At 40.6% G+C, this 22,209-nt stretch overlaps 4 protein-coding genes across 7 annotated transcripts; all 4 read right to left on the reverse strand.

Moving 5' to 3' along the window:
- Positions 1-7,557: 7,557 nt before the first annotated feature.
- qrfp (pyroglutamylated RFamide peptide) lies at positions 7,558-8,131 on the reverse strand. The gene has a single exon (XM_034294836.1). The coding sequence runs from the start codon at positions 8,129-8,131 to the stop codon at positions 7,622-7,624; it is 510 nt and encodes a 169-aa protein (XP_034150727.1). The 3' UTR covers positions 7,558-7,621.
- Positions 8,132-9,127: 996 nt separating this feature from the next.
- Positions 9,128-12,685, reverse strand: LOC105028054 (LIM/homeobox protein Lhx9-like). 2 transcript variants are annotated; one of them, XM_010900511.3, is made up of 8 exons: positions 12,636-12,685; positions 12,411-12,453; positions 12,018-12,156; positions 11,052-11,254; positions 10,659-10,767; positions 10,344-10,473; positions 10,041-10,252; positions 9,128-9,742 (listed from the first exon to the last, which is right to left on the reverse strand). In XM_010900511.3, exons 3-8 carry the CDS (start codon positions 12,147-12,149, stop codon positions 9,383-9,385), a joined length of 1,146 nt encoding a protein of 381 aa, XP_010898813.2. In that variant the 5' UTR covers positions 12,150-12,156; positions 12,411-12,453; positions 12,636-12,685; the 3' UTR covers positions 9,128-9,382. The 2 variants fall into 2 exon arrangements, with proteins under 2 accessions (XP_010898813.2, XP_028978796.1); XM_029122963.2 differs by lacking the exon at positions 12,636-12,685 and having other exon boundaries at positions 10,041-10,249; positions 12,411-12,612.
- A 66-nt stretch (positions 12,686-12,751) lies between these two features.
- Positions 12,752-16,081, reverse strand: cenpa (centromere protein A). Of its 3 annotated transcripts, XM_010900514.5 has the most exons (6): positions 15,406-16,081; positions 14,493-14,640; positions 14,106-14,236; positions 13,728-13,802; positions 13,352-13,506; positions 12,752-12,854 (listed from the first exon to the last, which is right to left on the reverse strand). In XM_010900514.5, exons 2-5 carry the CDS (start codon positions 14,605-14,607, stop codon positions 13,378-13,380), a joined length of 450 nt encoding a protein of 149 aa, XP_010898816.1. In that variant the 5' UTR covers positions 14,608-14,640; positions 15,406-16,081; the 3' UTR covers positions 12,752-12,854; positions 13,352-13,377.
- Positions 16,073-20,709, reverse strand: psmb10 (proteasome 20S subunit beta 10). The gene is given in 8 exon segments (NM_001304159.1): positions 16,073-16,368; positions 16,463-16,614; positions 16,789-16,847; positions 17,013-17,128; positions 17,319-17,459; positions 17,605-17,702; positions 18,051-18,144; positions 20,493-20,709. Coding segments are annotated over 8 exon segments (837 nt in total). The 5' UTR covers positions 20,558-20,709; the 3' UTR covers positions 16,073-16,256.
- Positions 20,710-22,209: the final 1,500 nt, after the last annotated feature.

Below are 22,209 nucleotides of genomic sequence, written 5' to 3' on the forward strand. Positions count from 1 at the left end.
ATATGTGATTTCTCCAAACTTAGAATAACAGAAAATGGTTTAGGATAGCGATAGGCCACTCCAGTCCACTTCCGTCCCGTGTGCCGTAATAATGGATCTTTCGCGACCGGTCCGGGCATCAGTCATTTGTTCGTTTAAATTGGACAACAAAATGACGAGCAAACAACTCCTTTTATGTTATATAACTTTATATAGCTTTTTGTACTAGTGTCCCTGTGTCCATTCCAAGCCTGCACTACAGGACTTGCCTGGCAGGTCAAGTCAGAAACAATATTTGACAACGTTAACATTCATGTCCAGAATTTCTTGGTCAACCATTTGCACTAGGACTGCTTTGAGAGTGTAGCTAACCCTGTTGTTAATATCGGGCCACATACGTTCAACAGTATGGTTCTGTGGATGACAAAGGTTTGATATAAAGGTTTTCCAAATTTGCACAAAACCACAAACCAAAAAAAAAACAAGATACAAAGTATAGGGTGTGTATGAAAGCAAACTGGGAAAGATCAGAGTCCAGACACTGTTTACTGACCCTGGTTGCTGGTGTTTGCAGATATGGACTTTTCTCTTGATCTCGGCCAAAATCATGTTTTTTTCTGTGTCACTGCACACTAATCTACATGAAAAAGAAAAAGCTCAGATCAATATTGTGGTGCTGTGAGGGACCACTTACCTAAGGCAGTTTTAACAGTTTCAAAACAAGTTCTTTCAACAAACTGCTAAGTAGAAAGCTATATAATTAGTCTCTTTGGCTTAAGTCACACACACACACAGACCCCATTCACACACACACACACACACTCTGCCTTTTTATTGTGGCAAATGTAATACTGTTAAAACCATCAGTATCATTTCAACTTATTTTGAAGAACAACAGTGAGGGGGGGCACTGCAACAGTAGCATCTAAGTATCTAAGACTTTTCTATGTACACAAAAGGCCTATTTCTCTCAAATATTGTTCACAAATCTGTCTAAATCTGTGTTAGTGAGCACTTCTCCTTTGCTGAGATAATCCATCCGCATCACAGGGGTGGAATATCAAGATGCTGATTAGACAGCATGATTATTGCACCAGTGTAATGGATATACATCAGTAGATATACATCAGTAGATATACATCAGTAGATATACATCTGTAGATATACATCTGTAGATATACATCTGTAGATATACATCTGTAGATATATCAGTAGATATACATCAGTAGATATACATCTGTAGATATACATCAGTAGATATACATCTGTAGATATACATCAGTAGATATACATCAGTAGATATACATCAGTAGATATACATCAGTAGATATACATCTGTAGATATACATCAGTAGATATACATCTGTAGATATACATCTGTAGATATACATCAGTAGATATACAATTCAGAAGACCAATGTAGATATGTTTTGTGCCTAGAATTGACTACAACCTATGGTCTGTGTTTTCATGGTAAATGGTAAAGTGTAAGTATGCCTAATGTAACCCAGTCATTATCAAAGATATGCATGTAAAGGCTACAAATAAGTTGAACTGCAATGTTTCACTGAACTGTCAATATTTATTACATTGTCTAACATATGTCTAACGTCTTTAACAATAACTAAACACCAACCACTGCACAATATTGGAGCAGCAAATATCAAACAGGCTGCATTGGTCTATAGATTTGTGTTCAATAGTAATGTAGATGATTAACATTTGGTGGGATGAACCAGTGGCTGAAGGTGTTCTTCAGCTTCCACAGTTCCTGCTGTCTAACTGCCTTCCTCAACAGCTAGTTGAGCCTTCAACAAACTGCTAAGTAGAAAGCTATATAATTAGTCTCTTTGGCTTAAGTCACACACACACACAGACCCCATTCACACACACACACACACACTCTGCCTTTTTATTGTGGCAAATGTAATACTGTTAAAACCATCAGTATCATTTCAACTTATTTTGAAGAACAACAGTGAGGGGGGGCACTGCAACAGTAGCATCTAAGTATCTAAGACTTTTCTATGTACACAAAAGGCCTATTTCTCTCAAATATTGTTCACAAATCTGTCTAAATCTGTGTTAGTGAGCACTTCTCCTTTGCTGAGATAATCCATCCGCATCACAGGGGTGGAATATCAAGATGCTGATTAGACAGCATGATTATTGCACCAGTGTAATGGATATACATCAGTAGATATACATCAGTAGATATACATCAGTAGATATACATCTGTAGATATACATCTGTAGATATACATCTGTAGATATATCAGTAGATATACATCAGTAGATATACATCTGTAGATATACATCAGTAGATATACATCTGTAGATATACATCAGTAGATATACATCTGTAGATATACATCAGTAGATATACATCAGTAGATATACATCAGTAGATATACATCTGTAGATATACATCAGTAGATATACATCTGTAGATATACATCTGTAGATATACATCAGTAGATATACAATTCAGAAGACCAATGTAGATATGTTTTGTGCCTAGAATTGACTACAACCTATGGTCTGTGTTTTCATGGTAAATGGTAAAGTGTAAGTATGCCTAATGTAACCCAGTCATTATCAAAGATATGCATGTAAAGGCTACAAATAAGTTGAACTGCAATGTTTCACTGAACTGTCAATATTTATTACATTGTCTAACATATGTCTAACGTCTTTAACAATAACTAAACACCAACCACTGCACAATATTGGAGCAGCAAATATCAAACAGGCTGCATTGGTCTATAGATTTGTGTTCAATAGTAATGTAGATGATTAACATTTGGTGGGATGAACCAGTGGCTGAAGGTGTTCTTCAGCTTCCACAGTTCCTGCTGTCTAACTGCCTTCCTCAACAGCTAGTTGAGCCTGCCCCCCCCCCCCCCCCCCCCCCCCCCACATGCACTTTTCTTCACAGCAATTGAACCTCTCTCCTTGAAGATCTTGATGATCCGATAAATGGTTGATTTTGGTGCAATCTTACTAGCAGCCATACCATTGCCTGTGATGCCCTTTTTGTGCAAAGCAATGATGACGGCATGGATTGATTTCCTCCCTGTTGGGCCCTGTCCGGGGCCTCCCCCGGGTAGGGCCACAGTGTCGCCAGACCCCCCCCGTCTCAGTTCCAAGGTCTTATCCTGCTATACTATTGTGCTGGGGGATTAGGTCAGTTCTCTTTCCCCACTAAGTTCTCCTTCTCCACTATAAATCGTTTTTGATATGAGGAATGCATTTTCTGAATTTTCCCAGTCTCCTCCAGTTTAAAATTTTAGTAGATGAGGTCCTGGTCCACACCTGTGGATTACCTGGTTTGGGGGGCCCGTTGCTGTCCCTGTCCTTGTCCACCTGGTCATACTTCTGACCTAGTCTAAAATCAAATAGACTCTGGATTTAGCCCAGAGAAATGTATTTATTATTCCAATTGGACTCTTAATATCTCACCCGGCACAGCCAGAAGAGGACTGGTCACCCCTCTGAGCCTGGGTCCTCTCTAGGTTTCTTCCTAAAATTCGACCTTCTTAGGGAGTTTTTCCTAGCCACTGAAATTCAACACTACTGTTGTTTGCTCCTTGGGGTTTAAGGCCGGGTGTCTCTGTAAAGCACTTTGTGACAACTGAGGTTGTAAAAAGGGCTTTATAAATACATTTGATTGCTTGAATATTGCTGGTGTATTTTTGAAGTATGCATCCGTGGGGTTATATAGATCACAGCCCCTTCCGTAGTAAAAGAGGATGGGTTTCCGTGATTTTCTTGTCTTATCACAAAAGTGTAATGGCTGAGGTAAAAGTTTCATTCCCGCTGTTTAAATAGCATAATGGTTAAAGACAGTCTGCCACATAGAAAACTGTGGAGCAAAACCAGCCAGGGAGAACAACATTCATCCCTTCTAATCGCAGACCGGCTGAACTAGGCTTGCCTGGTTCCATTTCTGGTTGTCTCATTGAGATAAATTCTCTTGTAAATGCACATTTAAATATTTTAAGAGTTGATTTGGTGTTGAGCTTGAATGCTTGGGAAATTGTTTGATCATTATGGCAAATCTATACAAATATTATAACACTGTGTAACACAATTTTTGGTCCTGGGTAGTAAGTGTTATCATTGCCTAAAATTTTTACAAAATGGCTATTATTCCCACAAACTTTGCTTTTGTGACCAGGACAGTAATATTACATTTCTATAACGATAAGTTATAAGTTACTGACAGTCATCCAGGTATTCGTAGAACCATAGTTACATACGTACATACCGTTATTGTCACCTATACTGATAGTTATTGCATCAATGTTATTCACATATGAAACGTTATTGTGCCATGAAATGAAATAGTTTTGGCAGTGTAGAGTTCGTCTTCAGTCTCGCGAGCATGGGCTCAATTATGACTATTATACAAGTAGTAAGATACTAAAATGGCTTGTAAGCTATTAAAACAGCCAGTGGCAAAAGACATACAGTTCATATTGCATTTGTGGTAGAAGTAAACATCATAAGAAATGTTAGTTAAACACAATGCTTAATTGCATCTAGCTAAATATTTAAACTTGCCGTGATGTTAATTGACATTAATGCCTGACAAAATGATCTAATGTTGAGATGCAATTTATGACGAAGAGTCCCAAGTAGGTCCCTTCTCTTCTACTCGCTAGCTTAAAACTCGCTTGCTAGCTCAAATAATGGACTAGAAACGTAATATTGCGGTGTCCGATTTAGTTTATGATGCTTCTCTGGCCTCATACAGAGGTATGGTTATAATGTTAGTCACTCTGAATCTTGTGCAAGAAGATCCTGTAAGACTGACTGTGGGCTGGGAGACTGATTTATACTTGATAGCATATTAGCACACATGGTCACGTTGTGACTTTGTTCTTATAATTATTCAACCTGCTCTTAGGGCGAGGGATAAAATCCATGCTGAAAACCGTACTCATTCTAATAATTCTCCCTCTGTTCTTGATTTAGGTTTGGTAAGGGGAAAAATGTGTGTCCCATTTGAGATTTTAATTAGCAGAGAGTGCTTTTTAAAATACTGTGTGGGATACTCCAGGACCGGGAGCATAGGTTTCTCCAGGGATATTTTTCTCCTGACTCCTGATTTCTTGGACAGTGCCCAGAATGTACATTTTAGGGCAGGAGAATGGACTGTGTATTAGGCTTATTGTTTATTTATACAAGTTGTCTCACTGAGATAAAATCTCTTGTTAATGCACATTAAAACATTTTAAGAGTTGATTTGGTGTTGAGCTTGAATGCTTCTGATAATTGTTTCTCTGATCATTTTGGCATATCTATGCAAATTATATAATCATTGTTGATGTACAACAAAAAATTGTTATGGCCTTTTGAGAGTTTTGATGGTATAAACATGTGAAACACAGTTGTTTTGGTGTCTAGCAACAACAACAATATTTGAGATATACTGTTGGTAAGCTACTGGTAATGTAGATGTAATTCCTAGTCAATAACATTACAGAATGTTTAGTTGGGATAGCCATAACTTGGGAAACAGTTTGTTTTATGTCTGTCTAAATCTCTGATTTTATAGATGTTAAGATATAATTTAGATGTATAGGTTTTACATGCACTGTTTTTAATTGGATTATGTGTAAGTAGGACTGCACAATTTCGATAAATATGGAATAAAAATTGCTACATTTATTTTGTGAATGCACATTTTTTACCTGGATGATATTATATAGCTCTGGAAAAAATTAAGAGACCACTGCACCTTTTTCTTTGCTTTCCAAAAAAGTTGACAAGGAAAGTTCTGAGTGGCACAGAAGAGTTCAATTTGCAGTGGTCTCTTAATTTTAACCCTTCTGTTCCTCAATCAAAATCTTCATTTTCGAATGGGGGCATCTTACCCCAGTAGCTGGAAAAAATGCCCCTTACCTTAAAAACACATTTGATTAAATACAAATCCATCTGTCAAATGTGGCCATTTATTTTACTTCATAATCCATTACCCAGAGCATAGCCACCTTCAACATACACAAATATCACTAAAAATATATTTTTTGTGTCAGTAAATAGATATTCATCTTAGAGGGGCGTCTTACCCCAAACTAACCTACTTTTTGACTGGTTGTGGCTGGCATAAACATGGAAGACACTCACCACACGAGCTCAACGACCGCTCGCTAGAGATTGAGCGATTTGCGGGTTGAGTACGTAGGGCAGAGGTGTCAAACCGGTTCCACGGAGGGCCGAGTGTCTGCAGGTTTTTGCTCTCTCCTTGTACTTGATTGGTTAATTAGGTCACTGATTGGTTAGTTTCTACCCTCACCTGGTTGTGTAGGTATGAACTAGGAACCAATTTATAGGAAAAACCAAAGACCTGCAGACACTCGGCCCTTTGTGGAACCGGTTTGACACCTGTGACGTAGGGTAACAGTAACCATTTTATATGTCAATGTTTTGCATAGAGATTAGAAAGTGAATCATGAGTTAGATTCAAGGCAGCAATCTAAACGTAGTAGCTGTCCTGAAGCGTGCGCGTTTTAATTAAATGTTTATCTTCAAGCTTCCGTCTACAGAACTTACCACATTGGCTCTGTACAATATATCCCGTAGCCACAAAAAAACAAAAACTGAACTTGTACATATTGTTTATCAAAATGTACCACTTCTCTTCTGCAAATAAAAAAAAGTACGTTTTCGTTTCAAAATCTCCACCGTCCTTCAGTCCCGTGCGCAGTAATAATGGATCTTTCGCGAGCGGTCAGCTCTTTTCCATCGGCTCTTTTTTGTGAAAGTTGGAAATCGAATCGCATTGGTGATATAGACTGTCGGTACATTTGGTTGCTTTATTTAAGTTTCCTTAATTTTTAAGATCAAACAACGATAAATTGCAGAGAATTTGAAAACATATTCATTAAAAATTGTATATCCGCACTGCAGAGTCATAGTCAAGAGGGCACGTTGTTGTTTTCTTTGTGCATTAGTAGTGTAACGCCGGTTAATAAACAGCAGGTAGTCTAATGAACAGGTTAGATGTATCCAATTTTATGTATCCAACGATCGACCATTATTCTAGCCCTCAGTTTCGCCTTTACATTGGAGGTGTGCACATTTAAAAAAAAATGGGGAATATGTATAAGCATTTTCAATCTGTTGTTGATCGTTGAGCCGGCTCATTCAGGTGAACGGAGCCAAAAGAGCCGATTCACCAAAAACACGTGGAATTGCTATCATTAGTGCGCAGTACATAGACGCATGCTTTATTCATCCAATTACTTTTGAGGGTAGTTTTGTTGTCATGTTGTTTGCCTTATCCGTGGGATCATACTGGTCGCAGCTGCGTATGTCTTAAGCGCAGAAGAAAATATGAACATTATGGCAATTACGTAATGTTCCCCTATAGGTAATAAGTCATAAGACAGCATACTAAATGAACATTAATTCGCATACCCTCAATCATTTTATTATGTAACAATTTAGCAGACTTCGGATTTAACATTGACAGACATTTTCTGAATTCCTGATCATATTAATATTAATCAGTTCATCAATCTCTTTCTCATCATAGAAATCAAAATATCAGCTGTCAACTCACCCCTTCATTATTAATTTATCAATTTTATCCCTCTGCATCACCTTTTGATAGCCCAAGTCCCATTCCCTCTTACTTTCTTCCAAAACGGAACCCAAAGCCTCCCTTCTCTCGGTTGAAAGCCTGAAGCCCACCTGCGATGGATGTGAGAGCCTCATTCCTCTTCCCTCCCCTCTCTCCCTCCTCTTCTCCCCCCTCTTGGTAGTGCAGAGTGTCCATGGGGTGGCCAGAGAAGGGACCAAGTGGCCTCCTTTCCAAATCCCCCCTCTGGCCCCTCCTGATGCCTTCCTGTCCCCAGCCATTCCCAGCCATCAGCTCCCTTAGCAGAGCCAGGCGTGGGTCCTCTGGCCCCAACTCCAGCAGAGGTCCCCATGGGCGGAGGCCCGCCACTGCCCCTGGGACATTTAGGGAGGCCTGGAGCTGAAGTAATGCAGCCTCCCACTCAGAGTTCTCCAATGTGGGCAGGATAGCGAGGGGGAAGTGTGGGTGCCCGTTTAACCCCGGGATAGGAACCAGAAAAGCCAGGAAGAAAAGAGCTAGCATCGGCTGGGGGGCGCAGTGGAGGATTGAGGATATTCTCATCTGTAAGTTGTTGGAATGATAAGGTAAATGTGTGAATACGAAATCTCCATTCGGAAATAGGACACAATTACCTGTGTGGAGTAACAAATGTCTAGCAACATACTATAACTGTCACGCCTAAACAAGCAGATTTATTTATAACATTTACTAGTGCCAAAGCACTGAATCAAATATCCCTGCTTTCAATATGAAATGTACACAGAAATGAACTGAATACCAGTGTTCACATCCAATACCAGAGACACAAACATTCTTAGATCTACTGGCTTACCTTGTTGAGTTTCCAGTGTTTGTGCCTTGGTCACCCCCCCCTCACACTTTAAATACCCCAACAAATGAAGAGTAGTATCAGCTGACTGCCTTGTGTACTGTATTCCTGATTGGTTAACATGGCCTTTGACGCACAAGTAAAACCCAACCCTCATACCCACATTCTTCCGACTTGGAAACGGGTCTCAACCAATGAACTCTAAAGTACCCAATTATTGTGTTGATGGTAAAGTCATTCATTACATTTTCGAAGCAACCTCGCCACGGTCTTCATCGTTAAGTTCATCTCCTTGGGAGGACACGGACACACCTGGAAGAATTCCATTGTCCAGCTTCCTGGCAAAATCCCAGTGATCGCAGAATTCATTCATATATTCTCAGGATCAGTCAGTGTACCCGATTGATTCCAGGAAAAACGTATGCAATCATAAAACACCAATTACGGTTGCCATTCCAACACTTCCGTTTCATTTTTTGTTTGACACGTAACATCTTTTATATGGGTGGTTCTGGGTGTTATTGTTTTATTATTGTAATACCGGTGTGGTCTAGCCAGGTGGTCCTGGGTTCTATGCCACAGCCTCTGGTGCACACAAACTACTGCAGCATGGTGTTTCAGCCCACTTTCAAATACTGCCTGACAGCAGCATACTATAGCCATATTTTTTAAACAATAGAATAAGACAACATATGATATACTTCCGCTAATTAACAACGCTCATTTATTAAAGTAGAAATGTCTCATATTGTCATAGTGTGGCAGGGTTTTTGGATGTATGATCACACACACACAAACACGTCATCGAAAACTCAAACATCTAACCTTTTCTAAACTGAATGACTATCATAACAACTATAACAAACCCTGACAAAGTAGGAGCGAAGAATATTCATAAAATGCTACATAAGTCACAGCATTATAATACAGTATAGAAGTCCAGCAGTTCACAGGTCAACAAATTTGACCAACAGCAATGCTTATTAATAAAATGGTTGAAGTACATTTTCATAATCAAATTCCCTACCCGATCCAAACTCCCCAAAGTCATAAGTGACCAGAGGGGAGAGTCTTGGTGCACCCTGGGAATTGTAGTCAAATATGTTTTTTAAGCTAGCTGATTGGTTGGTGGGGCTTTGGGGCGGGTCACTGAGAGGGGCAGTGAGCATAGAGAGCTCCAGTTGGTCGATGGTGCTGGTCTGGAAGGGCTGGTGGGAGGTGGCTGCTGGGGATGGAGAGGACGTTGCCATGGCATCAAAGCTCTGTGGTGCAGGCGAGTTGCTCTGTGACTCGTCAGCAGAGAGGGAGCGCCTGAATTTGGCCCTTGCATTCTGGAACCACACCTACGTGTGTATGTTGAAGGGGAGGGGCACAAAGTGAGAAAACACACTTTAACAGTTGGTCTTTTCCTGCACAGATTTTTTGGGTCACTACTCTGGTACCAGGTGGTTTACAGTTTATTTTTTCTTCTTTCTGAGGTCCGGTTGTCTAACCTGCCTCTGGTTTCACTTGTACTACTGCAGTATAGGCTGGAATCTGACCCGCTGCGCTTTCAGCAAAGTCTCTTCTATCTTTCCCAGCTGTCTATCAAATAAAATATAAAGGTCCTAAAAATAAATGTAAAAAAAAGTTCTCTCAGACCTGCAGCACTCGCTTGGGCAGACCGGTCCTTTGAGACAGGCAGCTCCAATCCTTGCCATCAGGGTTATGCTTCTGGGAAAAATAGGACTCCATGGCTCTCAACTGCTCACTGCGAAAACATGTTCTGATTCGCTTGGTCCTCCTCTGGGCCCGGCCCCCCGTAACACCGTCCTCCAGTCGTGGCTCAGGGCTGCTGACAGACTCCTCCCCTTCTCCAGTATCATGGTAGGTTGATATAGAGTACTGTCAATATACAAAAGTAGCTTTGTACATGTGAATAGTGTCATCTATAAATCAAGTTACCTTCTGTCTGCTTGAGGTCTAGCGTGTAGGAGGTTGGAGCATCACAATTGCCATGGTAATGGGATTGACAGTACAGGTTGTGTCCCTGTTGGCAGTATAGGTTTCCAGGCATCAAGGTGACATCACACTCCTATCAAATATAAAATTAGCACCATTGATAAGTCAAAATCACAAGTCAAAATGTGCTTGGAGCAAGTGGCAACAATAACTTTGTATTATGTTCCTATACATTTGGCTTAATGAAGCTTACACATCTGCCCATTGGCCTTTGTTATAAGTATCAAACACTGTGTTCGAGAACCAAAAATTACCAACCTGGCAGCAAAAGCAGTCAGGGTGAAAGGTCAGCTCACCAGACCTCATGACCATTGCTGAAGAAGGTATTGGCTGGGAGCAGCGGGCACATCGTCCCACACTGAATAACCTGGCCGTGTAGAGGAATAAGATCTCTGTTAGCACTCATTCATTGTGCACAAAATGAGGCTCAGTAGGTCTTTTATAGAATAAATATAATCTACTAATAAAAAACACCTTTGTCAGAGAAGAAAAGGTTACAACTGTAAGACAGACAGCAGACCGCAGTGTTGTCCTCTACAACAAGACAAATGGGGTTGGGACCGAAATAACCAAATTAATGATCTGTTGCAGTCATAAGCAGAGACCTAATCAAAGCAGGCAGGTCAGAGGTGATTAAAGGGGCTGAGTCACCTGCAGTAATCCTGCTGGCAGTAGATGCTGCCTTCGCGGCAGTAGAGCGTGAGGTGCGTCTGGAGCTCACACTGGCATTGGCTACAGCGAAGGCAGGCTCCGTGCCACGCCCGACCAGCAGCCAACAGGACAAAGCGGTCGCAAACACGCCCTCCGCAGCCAGCACACACCAATAGTTCCTCCGTGACACCTGTAGGGGGAGACTGCATAGCAACAATGAAAAGGTCATTTCAAGACACCTCATTCTTCTTATCCTGATCTGATCGCTGATCTAATATTATTGGACAGGTGTAAGCAGACTCTTCTTTGAACAATGACTTATGTCAGATCATTTAACAGGAGACCTTGTACTGGGTCCCTGGGTAGCTAAACAGGACACTTGCAACGCCAGGGTTGTGGGATCAATTCCCACGGGTATGCCAGTACAAAAATACATTCTCTCATTATTGAGTCACTCTGGGTAAAAGCACCTGCTCAATTACTTCTATGTAATTACTACAGAGCACTTGCTAAAAACATACATTTATGCCTGCTTTCGCTGAAATCATAATATGAACAAGTTAACTCAGAACATATACATTGTTTAAATAATGGTTGTGGTCTAATGCTCTAACTGAAGTCTCTCATTTGAAGCATGTGCACACGATTTGTTCATTGACACAGCTGGGATATACATTGCAGTTAGAACAGTCCACATGAACAGCAATGTATGGTTTAAGTAGTCCACAGTACTGTATAGGTTCCATTATATTATCTAAACTAACTGTACAGGTTCTATTATATTATCCACACAAACTCTACTGTATGGCTTCTATTATACTGTCCACATGAACAGTACGGTATGAGTTCTATTAAATTGTCCACATGAACTGTGCTGTGGGGCTTTAACCACCTCGGTCAGAGAGGTCTAGAACCTTGCTAGACATGCAAAATGCATATTATTGGGTCAGGCTAGTTGGGGCTTACACTGGCCGGAGAATTCTCCTCTCCTGACAGGCTGCTGCCCTGATTCCCAGACTCTGCCCCATCCACCTTGTCACCATGGAGGCTGCCATACAATAAGCCCTCCAGGGTGTTGCTGTCCTCTGGTGACATCATGGTTGCCCTTATGACAGAAGGAATAAGGATCCCATCAAATAACAAGACATTTAAAGTCAGGTTTATAATCATTAATAAGATATTAAAAGCTGTTCATTTTACAAGTTTCCCTTGCAGTGGATACTGAGATGTCCAATACTTCAACTCGCCATGAGCAAACCTTAACAATTTATGCTCGACAGATAATGATTTAACCTTTTCTATTAAAATAAATACATTTTTACAACTCAATAGGATTGACTTGACTCAAAATGGTCTTACCTGCAGTGTTGATGTCCTGAAAGAATGAGCTTCTTATGGATCCCTGAACAATATTATACACATCAAGTTGTCGTTGGGTTATAACACTTAGATATAAAAATAAAGTGATACACTTTTGTCCATACAAATAAATTAAACCCTTTTTTTATTTGAAAAATTACAACCATTCACCAAACTGAATGTCTACACCCCTATTGAGACACTAAGTAAAAATCCTGGTCCCACTCCTCTTGTAGTCGTTCAGCTCCCTAAATGTTGCCCGGCGTGTTTCGGTCTCAAGAGATGCTCCATCAGGAGCTTTTTGCAGGCAGGTGTGGTGAGATGTGATTGGCTGTCTAGTGGGAAGGCGGGAATATCTCGGGGCATGAGGCAGCAGAAAGCGATCCCAAGAGACCAATTAAGGAAAAGAGCCAAAAGACGCACCTGGGATCACCACACCACAGGCTGAAAACACACAGGGACATAGGTGGGTGGACAGCACACTGACACCTCAGATACATGGAGGTGGGTGGATAGCACACACCTCATATACATGGGCAAAATGGACAAGACAAAAAAACAAATTAACATGACAGAAACTCATGTCCAGGATCTAACTATGGAGCTGTAGTTTTAAGCAGCAGGATAAGTAACAGAAGGTACCATATAAACAGGTTTAGTCCATATCCATCAACGGAGTCATTTTATGGTTCCGTCCAACCTCCCCACTATATATATGAAGTTTTGAAAATATGCAGCATGGCTCATTGTTTAATCCAGCTAAAACATTTTATTTAATAACATCAAACATTACAACATTTTTCATAAAAATAATAAAACATTTATATACAATTTTACATTTTCAACTGACTATTACAGTATATAAACTGGCCGATCAGATGAACTAACAGAGTATACACTGCCTAATAAGGCATAACAGGCTACTTCCAAACCACACTTACATATATAATATAATAGCTTGATGTTCTCAGAGATGATCTGCTCCTCGAATTCGTCGTGCAAGTTGAATGTCTCGTGGGAACAGCGTTACACGCTTGGCGTGGATGGTACAGAGGTAAGCATCAGAAAACAATAACACAAGGAAAGCCTCCGCAGCCTGGAAGACAAATAACCAGAATACATCCTCACTGACACAGTTGACTTATTATTTGGTTTTATGAAGTGAAATGCATTCAACTTGTGTCCCAGGTCAGATTTAGTAATTTAACTAATTTTGAATGAAAACATTCTTCAAACAGTGTTTTGAGGACCAACTGAACAGCCCTGGTTTAGATCTTGATGAGCGTTTCTCAGCACAGGTGATCAAAGTGGACTTACTTCCTGCAAGGCCAGTAGGGCATACACCTGCCATCTCATGTAGTCCCTGCTAAATGTCTGGCACACCTCCCGAACCTGCGTAGACAACACCAATAAACAATCATTCAATTCACTGAGAAATACCCACTAGTAGAAAACATTACCTTAGGGTAGCACCTTGAAGTGGAAAACCTTTAGTGTATCTTTGTTGTACTTATCCCAAGTTAAGACCCCAGCAGCATTATCCGGATTTTAAGAACAGTTCACATGGCTAACTATATCATCCTCAACAAGTGATATGGTCAACCGGTGGCAACATCCATCAAAGGGGACTACACAAAACACGCTACTTAAACTCAACCAGGCAAGAAAGAAGTGACAGCCATGCAGGTTTTATACCAGGCGTGCAAACGGTCCCTTCCGCAGAAGCAAGTCGGTGCTCTTCTGGTACTTCCGGATCTCCATCAGAGCTCGGGTGCCGGGGCGGAACCTTTTCTTCTTACGGGGAGAGTGCGAAGGACCTGCAGAGGCTTTAAACAATCTTTAAACAATGAGAACAGAACCGTATAATTGTAGTCCTTTTTGAAGTCACTTGTTTTCAACTTTTAAATTGGGAAAATAATTGACAGTAGGAGCCTGTCAAGTCTTCTGAAATAAGGAACAAGTACATAGTCACAGCAAAATGTTTCACTAGTGCACACAAACGAAGGAAGCTGTTCTGCGTTAGTGTCAGGACTGAGGAGGCATGACACCACACCGCGTTCACCTCCTCTCCATCCTCCTCACCTAAAGGTCCACTCCGCCGTGGTGAAGCGGGCAGGGCTGGGACTGGAGGCCGACGCTTTGGTGCCTTGCCCTTGCGTCGACTTGCAGTGGAAGTGTCAAGATCGCGGCGGGGCATCCTCCAATACTAGTTAAAAACAGTGTCAACAGACTGTTGGAGAAGAGGAAAAGAAATGTGTGTTAAGTGACATGTCTACATATTTTGCCTCCTTGGTCTGAATCACAAACCAGGCATGTCATCTTCATAAATCATCACACACTTCAGTCAGATGTCAAATTGAACAGAATGGAAGATTAAAAAGATTGGAAATTAAATGCATGCTAGATTAAAGGAGAATAATTTCCCAATATGCTTTGGTTCTCTAGCTGACATCACAGGGTCACAGTTATGTCGAGCCAAGTTATTATATTAGGAGCAAGAGATATTTGGACACTACAATCCTAAAATTGCTATTCGCGCGCACACGCACACAAAATTGCTGCTCAAACGTATACCAACCCTGTACTTCACACCAAACCTAGTCACCCCCAGTGCCTTTATTCTGGCGTTCAAAACAGCACTTGCTTTTTGCATTGCACTGGGGTGCATTGATTCTACCAAATCAGTTGCAATTAAAAGTGTGGAGAACATTTATCCAACAAAAACAGCACAAGCATTCAATGCAAATGCAAGGTCAGCAGATAGTTAGCTACAGTAGCCAACTCATCGTTTTGTAAAATCTTGGTACTGTAACTCGCCATACATCAAGTTGACATTGAAATAAAAGTAGTTACCCAGTTCTCATCTGGGTTAAACACTGACCGCCTTGCAACTTATTTGCCCAGCGATCTAACCATAGCGAACCTAGCAACAGTAACGTTAGCAAACCATACAAAGCCGTCAACGTTTTATAACGTGTACAAAAACATTACTTACCTGCTAATAAAACTCGTATGTGAATATCCTTTACTTAACCATGCACCAAATATTATCAGTACAGTAATATTATAGTAGTAGAATGTACTTTATGGTCTGCACGCATGTACGGTACCGTGGATCAACAAAATTCAAACTACCTTCCTTGGTGTCCGTCTGTTCGCAGAGCCAATGAGATTAATCTATGGGCCTGTGAAAGTGAAGCGGTTTGTTCATTGATTGCGAGACACAGAAGGCCCGCCTACCTGACCAATCAGACGAGTGTGTCATATGGAGACTTAAAGCGAAAGCTATCTTTAATAGTTTGATACAGACAATATTGAAACTTAATTTCACCCTTTGTCTCTATTTCACTCTACTGCCATCCCTGTGGTCCTACTGCCCGTAGTACTCATTGACACCTACATTTGCCTAATCTCTCCTAAGAGCCATACTAGCTAGCACATTCACTTCTTTGTAATAATAAAGGTTTGTAATAATGTGTTAGTAATAATTCTACAGACAGAAAAAAATTCTAATTACTATATTCAAATGTTTATGTTTTGTGGTAGGTTATGGTACAATGTTCTCAGACAACAAAAATGCCTACCTGTATTTTCACAGTAGGTACAAACATTATTGCAATTCAAATGACTGATGCTTGCTGCAGACACTTAATGTCATTGTTGCCTTTAAGAAATATTTTATTGCCTTTTAACATTTCATAATCTACATTGTCTGCAAGAAAATTATGAATTAAAAACTTTCCACAAACACGCTATATGCTAAACCAAATAGAATTATCAATGCACCAGCAAACCATAGTGTGTTGGAATTCATGAATGTGTGTAAGTCTGCAGGAGCTTATCATTTCATTGAGTGTCCATAAGTTGAACTGATTCATCAACAATGTCCAGGGGCAAGGGTGTGACTGTCTTAGTCAAAACTGCAGTTGTGCCTGGCTTGTACTTGTACTGTCCCTCTCTGGAAAAAATCAAGAGAGAGTGTGAGTGAGTACAATGTACATGCATGAAGGTACATTCCTGCATAATGAAGTCACATTAAAGGTGTAGCTCACTTTTTCCCCTTCTGGGCAGGCTGGTCATAGGCCCTGAGGTACTGCACCCCAGCCTGGGTGATGATGCACAGGTCTACGTTACTGCCAGAGCCCAGGTCACAGAAAATCCCAGCAACAATGGCATCCCGCACCAGCTGTTTAGCATCCTCCAGCTGAGTCATATAGACAATGAGACAAGTGAGAAAAATAAATGCTGAAATAAATCAACCTAAAACCTACTCAGAGGTTGGGGTCATTGTTTATTTTCTTATGTAATTCAACTGATGTTTTAAATGTGTGTGTGTTTCTTATAATAAAACAAATTAGATATAAAAGATGCATCGCACCTCCATGTTTGGTCTGAATCTGTCTTCAAAGATGGAAATGGCTGGCCCGGCTCCTGAACCTACAAAAACAAATGCAGCACTGTTTCTATCCTTTCTGAAATCACTATTCATAGCATCTTCGGGACATTAATGATCTGCAACGCAGGTGATGCCAAAATATCTCCGTCACTGACCGACAGACCCCAGCTTGACCATTAGAAGGACAGATGAATAGAAAGCTATACCCATAGTTAGGAACGGCAGTTTGTCATAGGAGCCATGTGGGTAGACGCTGTAAAGGTGAGCTCCAGTCACGTCCACACCTCCGACAATCAGAGAGGAGCCGATATGCCCCTGATACCTGGAGTGGAAGGGCGATGGAGGCTTTATGCCACAAGGTTACAGCACCATGAAAACTGGTTGTTGGGTAAAAAAGTAGGCTTGTGCCGTTATTGACAAAGGCACACCCCCACGGCTGTTTTCATAAGCATTCAAACGATGTTAGCCGAATGACTACACCGTAAAAGACTCATTCATGCACCCTCTCTTACCTAAAGAGCATCTGTTTCAGTTGTCGGGTAACCGTGACAACAAGCGGAGGGCGTCCTGTGCTGAGCGAGTGGAGCTCCACGTTGGAGGACATCATCTGAGTGGTGACTTCTGCATCCGCGGCAACACCTGCCCCACAACAGCTACAATAAAGAGTCATCAGCAGGTGAACAATTGTGACTTAACAAAAGCCCCAGTCTGTGCATTTCATTGGACAGGTTGACCTACATAGAGGTACTTCTATCAAATCAATCATCTATATAGCATTTGTATTATTATGTCACTTACTAGATGTTGGGTGCAATGTAATGGATCTTCATGCAATTTTTGTCAGCCACCACCATGTCATCAGTGGCTCTTGTGTCTGCTCCAAGTATCACCCCATCCTTTGTAGGAGGGAGAAAACCCAAACTATTATCACACAGTGCGTTGGGCAGAACTAAACCCCAGATGGCTACATCGCATCATGGGGAGGGACATTTTGATGGCCATATCACATTATGGGGACATATTGACAGCTACATTAAATTATGGAGACATTGATGGCTGCATCACATTATGGGGAGGGCCATTTTGATGGCAATATCACATTATGGGGACATATTGATTGCTACATTTGGGGACATTGTTAATTTGAGGACATATTGCCATCTACATCACAATATGGTGACACTGTGAAGATTACTTGGGTGAATATGGGAATGTGTTGCCTTAATATATCCACTGCTTCTCACCTTGAAAACGATGCCAGCAATTGTGGTTCCAGTCTTCCTTGCCTTGGGAGAACTGTACCCAAGCTCTGACAAATTTCCTTCCAAAACAGCATTCCTGCAAATTAAACACTTGAAATATGAAATCTCCATAAAGCTACCTCTCTCTACACACTATGTAAGCCTGAAGTTAACTTGTTTTCAGTAGTGCAATATTATTCATATTAGATAGTAATATTAATATTATCAGTAATATACATATTGATCTTTTAGAAAAGACTACAGATGTATCCTGAGCTTACTGAGCATCAGAATACAACATCTTGTAAATTTAAGGTAAAAATAGTATAGCCTAAAATCATGGTTAAAACATTGATGGTCATTCCTTGCATTGCTCTCTCTTCAAAATTGTGCATGGTTACATTTCTCCACACCCATCCCTCAGATTCTTACCAAAACCGGCACAGTGACTAGTTGGTTCATGTTCAATGAAGGATTCCAGCCTTAATTCAAACAATAACAAACAATAACTCTAACCCTAAAAGATGTATAGACAGAGCTATAGATGCAAGGATATCTTAAAGTTTTAAATGATTTGAGGCTATGCTGTGTTTTATTAGATTGGAAATTAGTTAGGGATTCTGATATCGTGCCACTAAAGTAAATGGAATGTTAGCCATTTTTAGAGGGAAGGCCTCAAGGAGCCATGATAATTTTGAAAAGCACCCCTTCCCCAAAGGTGAGAAATATTCTCACATGACCCTGCCTTTCTGACAAGAATATGAACACATTCTCCCCTAATACCATTACAACAAAAATAAGGTATGTTTACGACCACTAATAACAATAACTCTAGCGATCCTGTGTTCATAAACTTTAACATTAAGGGCTACTAGCCAGAGGTTTTAGGGGTTGTCGACCACCAAGGACAAGCCCATTATGCCCGCCAGTATTATTACCACGATCAGAGGTGGATGCAGACAATGCAAACAATGATCATAAGGTAGAAAATAGAATACATTTTTACTTCAAGTATATAACTGCAACACACTAGGCTATGAGTATGTTAATCTATACAAACCGAAAATACATCCCTCCCCATCTTGTACCTAACACTGAAGGCTTCCCTTGATATTCTCGAATGTCCAATTCTAGTGTCATGTAACATCCATTTATCAAATGTTCAGTGGACAGTTTGGATTCTGGACATTAAAGGACTGGACAAACGTGCAGATCGACTGCATGTGACTTTTGAATATCAGGATCAGAATAAAGCATTATAACTGGTTATAACTAACACATGTACAGAAATGTTAAGGACATATTTCCAGGCATTCAGTGGTTTAGATAGGGATCTGTTGAGAGATAAAGAGCAAGCTGGATTCAGACTCCCACTGCAGAGGTCCTCGTCCACCAGAGACCTCTGGACCACCCTGAACTTAGCACACACTTTAGAAGGTGAAAGAGCAAATATTCAGAATAATATTGAAGCATTACGTCCTAGGTCGAGCAATAGTGCCACATAGTAGAATTGTACCCAGAACAATAATTGTATTATTCATTGCATTGTGGTTTGTTCGGCTAATTTATGTAGGATATTTCTTTGTCCCGAAATGATGTCAATAGGGGAGCAAATTTTAATATTTGAAAGAAAACCTGCCAATGGCAAACTGTGGGGGAAACTACCCTCCCTGCCCAATAAAATAAAATAGACAGCTCTCCTGATTTTGGATAAGGAGAGCTTCATGTATTTGATGGTTATTGTATTAAGCCTCATGGAAAGATGAATCCAGTCACATTCCTGAGCTTCTACTGACCCTAGTCCAGAGATGTCAAACTGGTTCCACGAGGGCTGAGTGTCTGCAGGTTTTCGCTCTCACCCTGTACTTGATTGATTAATTAGGTCAGTAATTGGTTAGTTTCTACCCTCACCTGGTTGCGTTGGTCTGAACTGGGAACCAACTTATAGGAAAATCCAAAAAACCTGCAGACACTCGGCCCTCCGTGGAACCGGTTTGACACCCCTGCCCTAGTCCATTGATGCGTAAATTAAACATAAGTTAAGGGGCGCAACTAACAACATGTTTGTCAACAGAATAAACGTAACGAATACACATGAGTGTAGAGGTGCGCTAGCGCGTGAACGCCCCCTCACCCACCTCAAGACAGCCATGATAAACGTGAACATTCCCTCACCCACTTCAAGACAGCCAGGATAAACGTGAACATTCCCTAACCCATCTCAAGACAGCCAGGATAAACGTGAACATTCCCTCACCCACCTCAAGACAGCCAGGATAAACGTGAACATTCCCTCAACCACCTCAAAACATCCGGGACAAACAACTAATAGCAACTTTCACGACACTTGGTGCATAATATTATTAAAGACGTATTTCAGATATAACCTTTTTACAATGAGTTTGAAGATGTAAATTGTTTCTCACATTGCAGTCGGTAACTCACCTGCGACTGTTTTCAAAGGAAAAGCCACCACTTTGAGGCTGGCACGGTCGGGAAGTGTTGAGCATCCTTAAACAATGTGTGAAAGTCACAAAATAAGAGCGGTCATGTAAAAGGTGAGACAGAGTCCACGTGCTGTTGACTTTTCTTTTCCTTTTTCAGTTACTTCGTTGAAAGCTGTCACAGTGAGCTGTTTCGGCTGAATGTGTCAGCGTTTCGTGGAGAGAACTCTTTCACTTTCAATTTTAACATCCTCAGACGAATCACAATACAACAGCCTAGGCCAAAGAAAACAAAATGGCTGGTGGCTTATAAATATAGGCCCAAAATGTCGTTCAACATTTTCCAAACACTTGTTTCCAAAAATCCAAAAAAATAGAACATTATACAGAAAATGCAATTAAAACAGGCAAACTTTAAATAGGACTACGTTTTATATGCAGGTTGCCTTGTGATTAAGTTTTGTTTCCTGTGGACACTTATGGCATAAAGTCTTGGCCAGAGGTCCACAGGGCAGGCTTACTGGTAACTGATCATTGTACAAGGTGTCCCAGGTCTTTATGTCCAGAGTTGAATATTAGGGATCTAGGCTAATCAGTTTATGGCACTCAGGGACATACTCCACTAATTGAATTGTATAAGAATGTATACAAGTGTATTTTTGTGTGTGTTAGACTTTGTTATACTGTATATAGGCTGGCCTTTTCTGGTTAATAGCTACGATGTGGCTTATGCATGGCCATGCAGCAGTGCACCTCATGCAATGAGACTAGAGGGCCCTCTAGTGGAAATATAAAAATCTAAAGTGAAATATAAGAAATACACAATGGCCCTCATTTATCAAAAGTGCGTACACCAAATTTCCAGCGTACACCTGGCGTACACCCAAAACCACGGTGACTTTGAGATTTATCAATATGGACGTTGGCGTACGGCACTCTCAAATCCTACGCCAGCTCAGGAGGTGGTGTACGCACGTTTTGAGTTAGTGCGGAAATGCGCATGTTGAGTTATATGTTCTCATCATTTATGTTATATTATGTTGTTTAATTATGATACTGACTGTTGTATACCCAAAATTGTGCAAGAGTTAATTGTGCGCATGTGTGAAGAGACGGGACTTTTATTTTGACCTGTCTCAAGTAAAAAATGTGTAGCCGTACACTCAGCCCCTGCTGCAGTTCCCTCGTGCACTGATGTTATGCCAGTGCAGAGATGTAAACTGAAAATAAAACAGTATTAATAGTTATATTTGGAGTGATCTTTGGTGGATGGATGACAACAAAATATTGCACATGGACATGGCGGAGAGAAATGAAACCTTAACAGCGCAGAAAAGAAAATCCTAACGCACTGACAAACTAAAAGATGTGATATATTATGACCTACTGTAAAAAAAAAAACATAATTACAAACTTCAGTGTTTATTTTTGTGCAACATGGACTTCAAGGTTTCATTTGTGTGACTTTACCAAAGCATTTGACTTATATGTATTCCCTCAGATGCGAGTCTGTGCGCTTTACATGACGTTTCAGGGTTAGGCCCGGCAGTTGCGCATGGACTGGGTTCAGTAATAAAAGGCTTTGAATTACCAAAATATAATTCAGACTGACAAAATAATAAAAATGACATTCTTCTTCTTTTAGACAATAATAGAAATAATAATAACGACATTCTTCTTCTAAATAACAATAAACGTCATTGATAAATATCATGAAA

The sequence above is a fragment of the Esox lucius genome, chromosome 10 (assembly GCF_011004845.1).
Source record: "Esox lucius isolate fEsoLuc1 chromosome 10, fEsoLuc1.pri, whole genome shotgun sequence".
In the NCBI taxonomy this organism is placed as follows: domain Eukaryota; kingdom Metazoa; phylum Chordata; class Actinopteri; order Esociformes; family Esocidae; genus Esox; species Esox lucius.

Excerpts from the sequence above, each read along its gene's own strand:
- LOC105028054 (XM_010900511.3), bottom strand. The coding sequence starts at position 12,149 with ATGATGTCACCAGAGGACAGCAACACCCTGGAGGGCTTATTGTATGGC. Across the intron at positions 10,768-11,051 it reads TGCCAGCAGGATTACTGCAG|GTTATTCAGTGTGGGACGAT; the intron begins GTGACTCAGCCC and ends CTACACGGCCAG. Across the intron at positions 9,743-10,040 it reads TGCCCAAGCGAGTGCTGCAG|GTGTGGTTCCAGAATGCAAG; the intron begins GTCTGAGAGAAC and ends ATACACACGTAG.
- qrfp (XM_034294836.1), bottom strand. The coding sequence starts at position 8,131 with ATGAGAATATCCTCAATCCTCCACTGCGCCCCCCAGCCGATGCTAGCT.
- cenpa (XM_010900514.5), bottom strand. The coding sequence starts at position 14,607 with ATGCCCCGCCGCGATCTTGACACTTCCACTGCAAGTCGACGCAAGGGC. Across the intron at positions 14,237-14,492 it reads ACGGCGGAGTGGACCTTTAG|CCTCTGCAGGTCCTTCGCAC; the intron begins GTGAGGAGGATG and ends GATTGTTTAAAG. Across the intron at positions 13,507-13,727 it reads CCCTACTGGCCTTGCAGGAA|GCTGCGGAGGCTTTCCTTGT; the intron begins GTAAGTCCACTT and ends TTTGTCTTCCAG.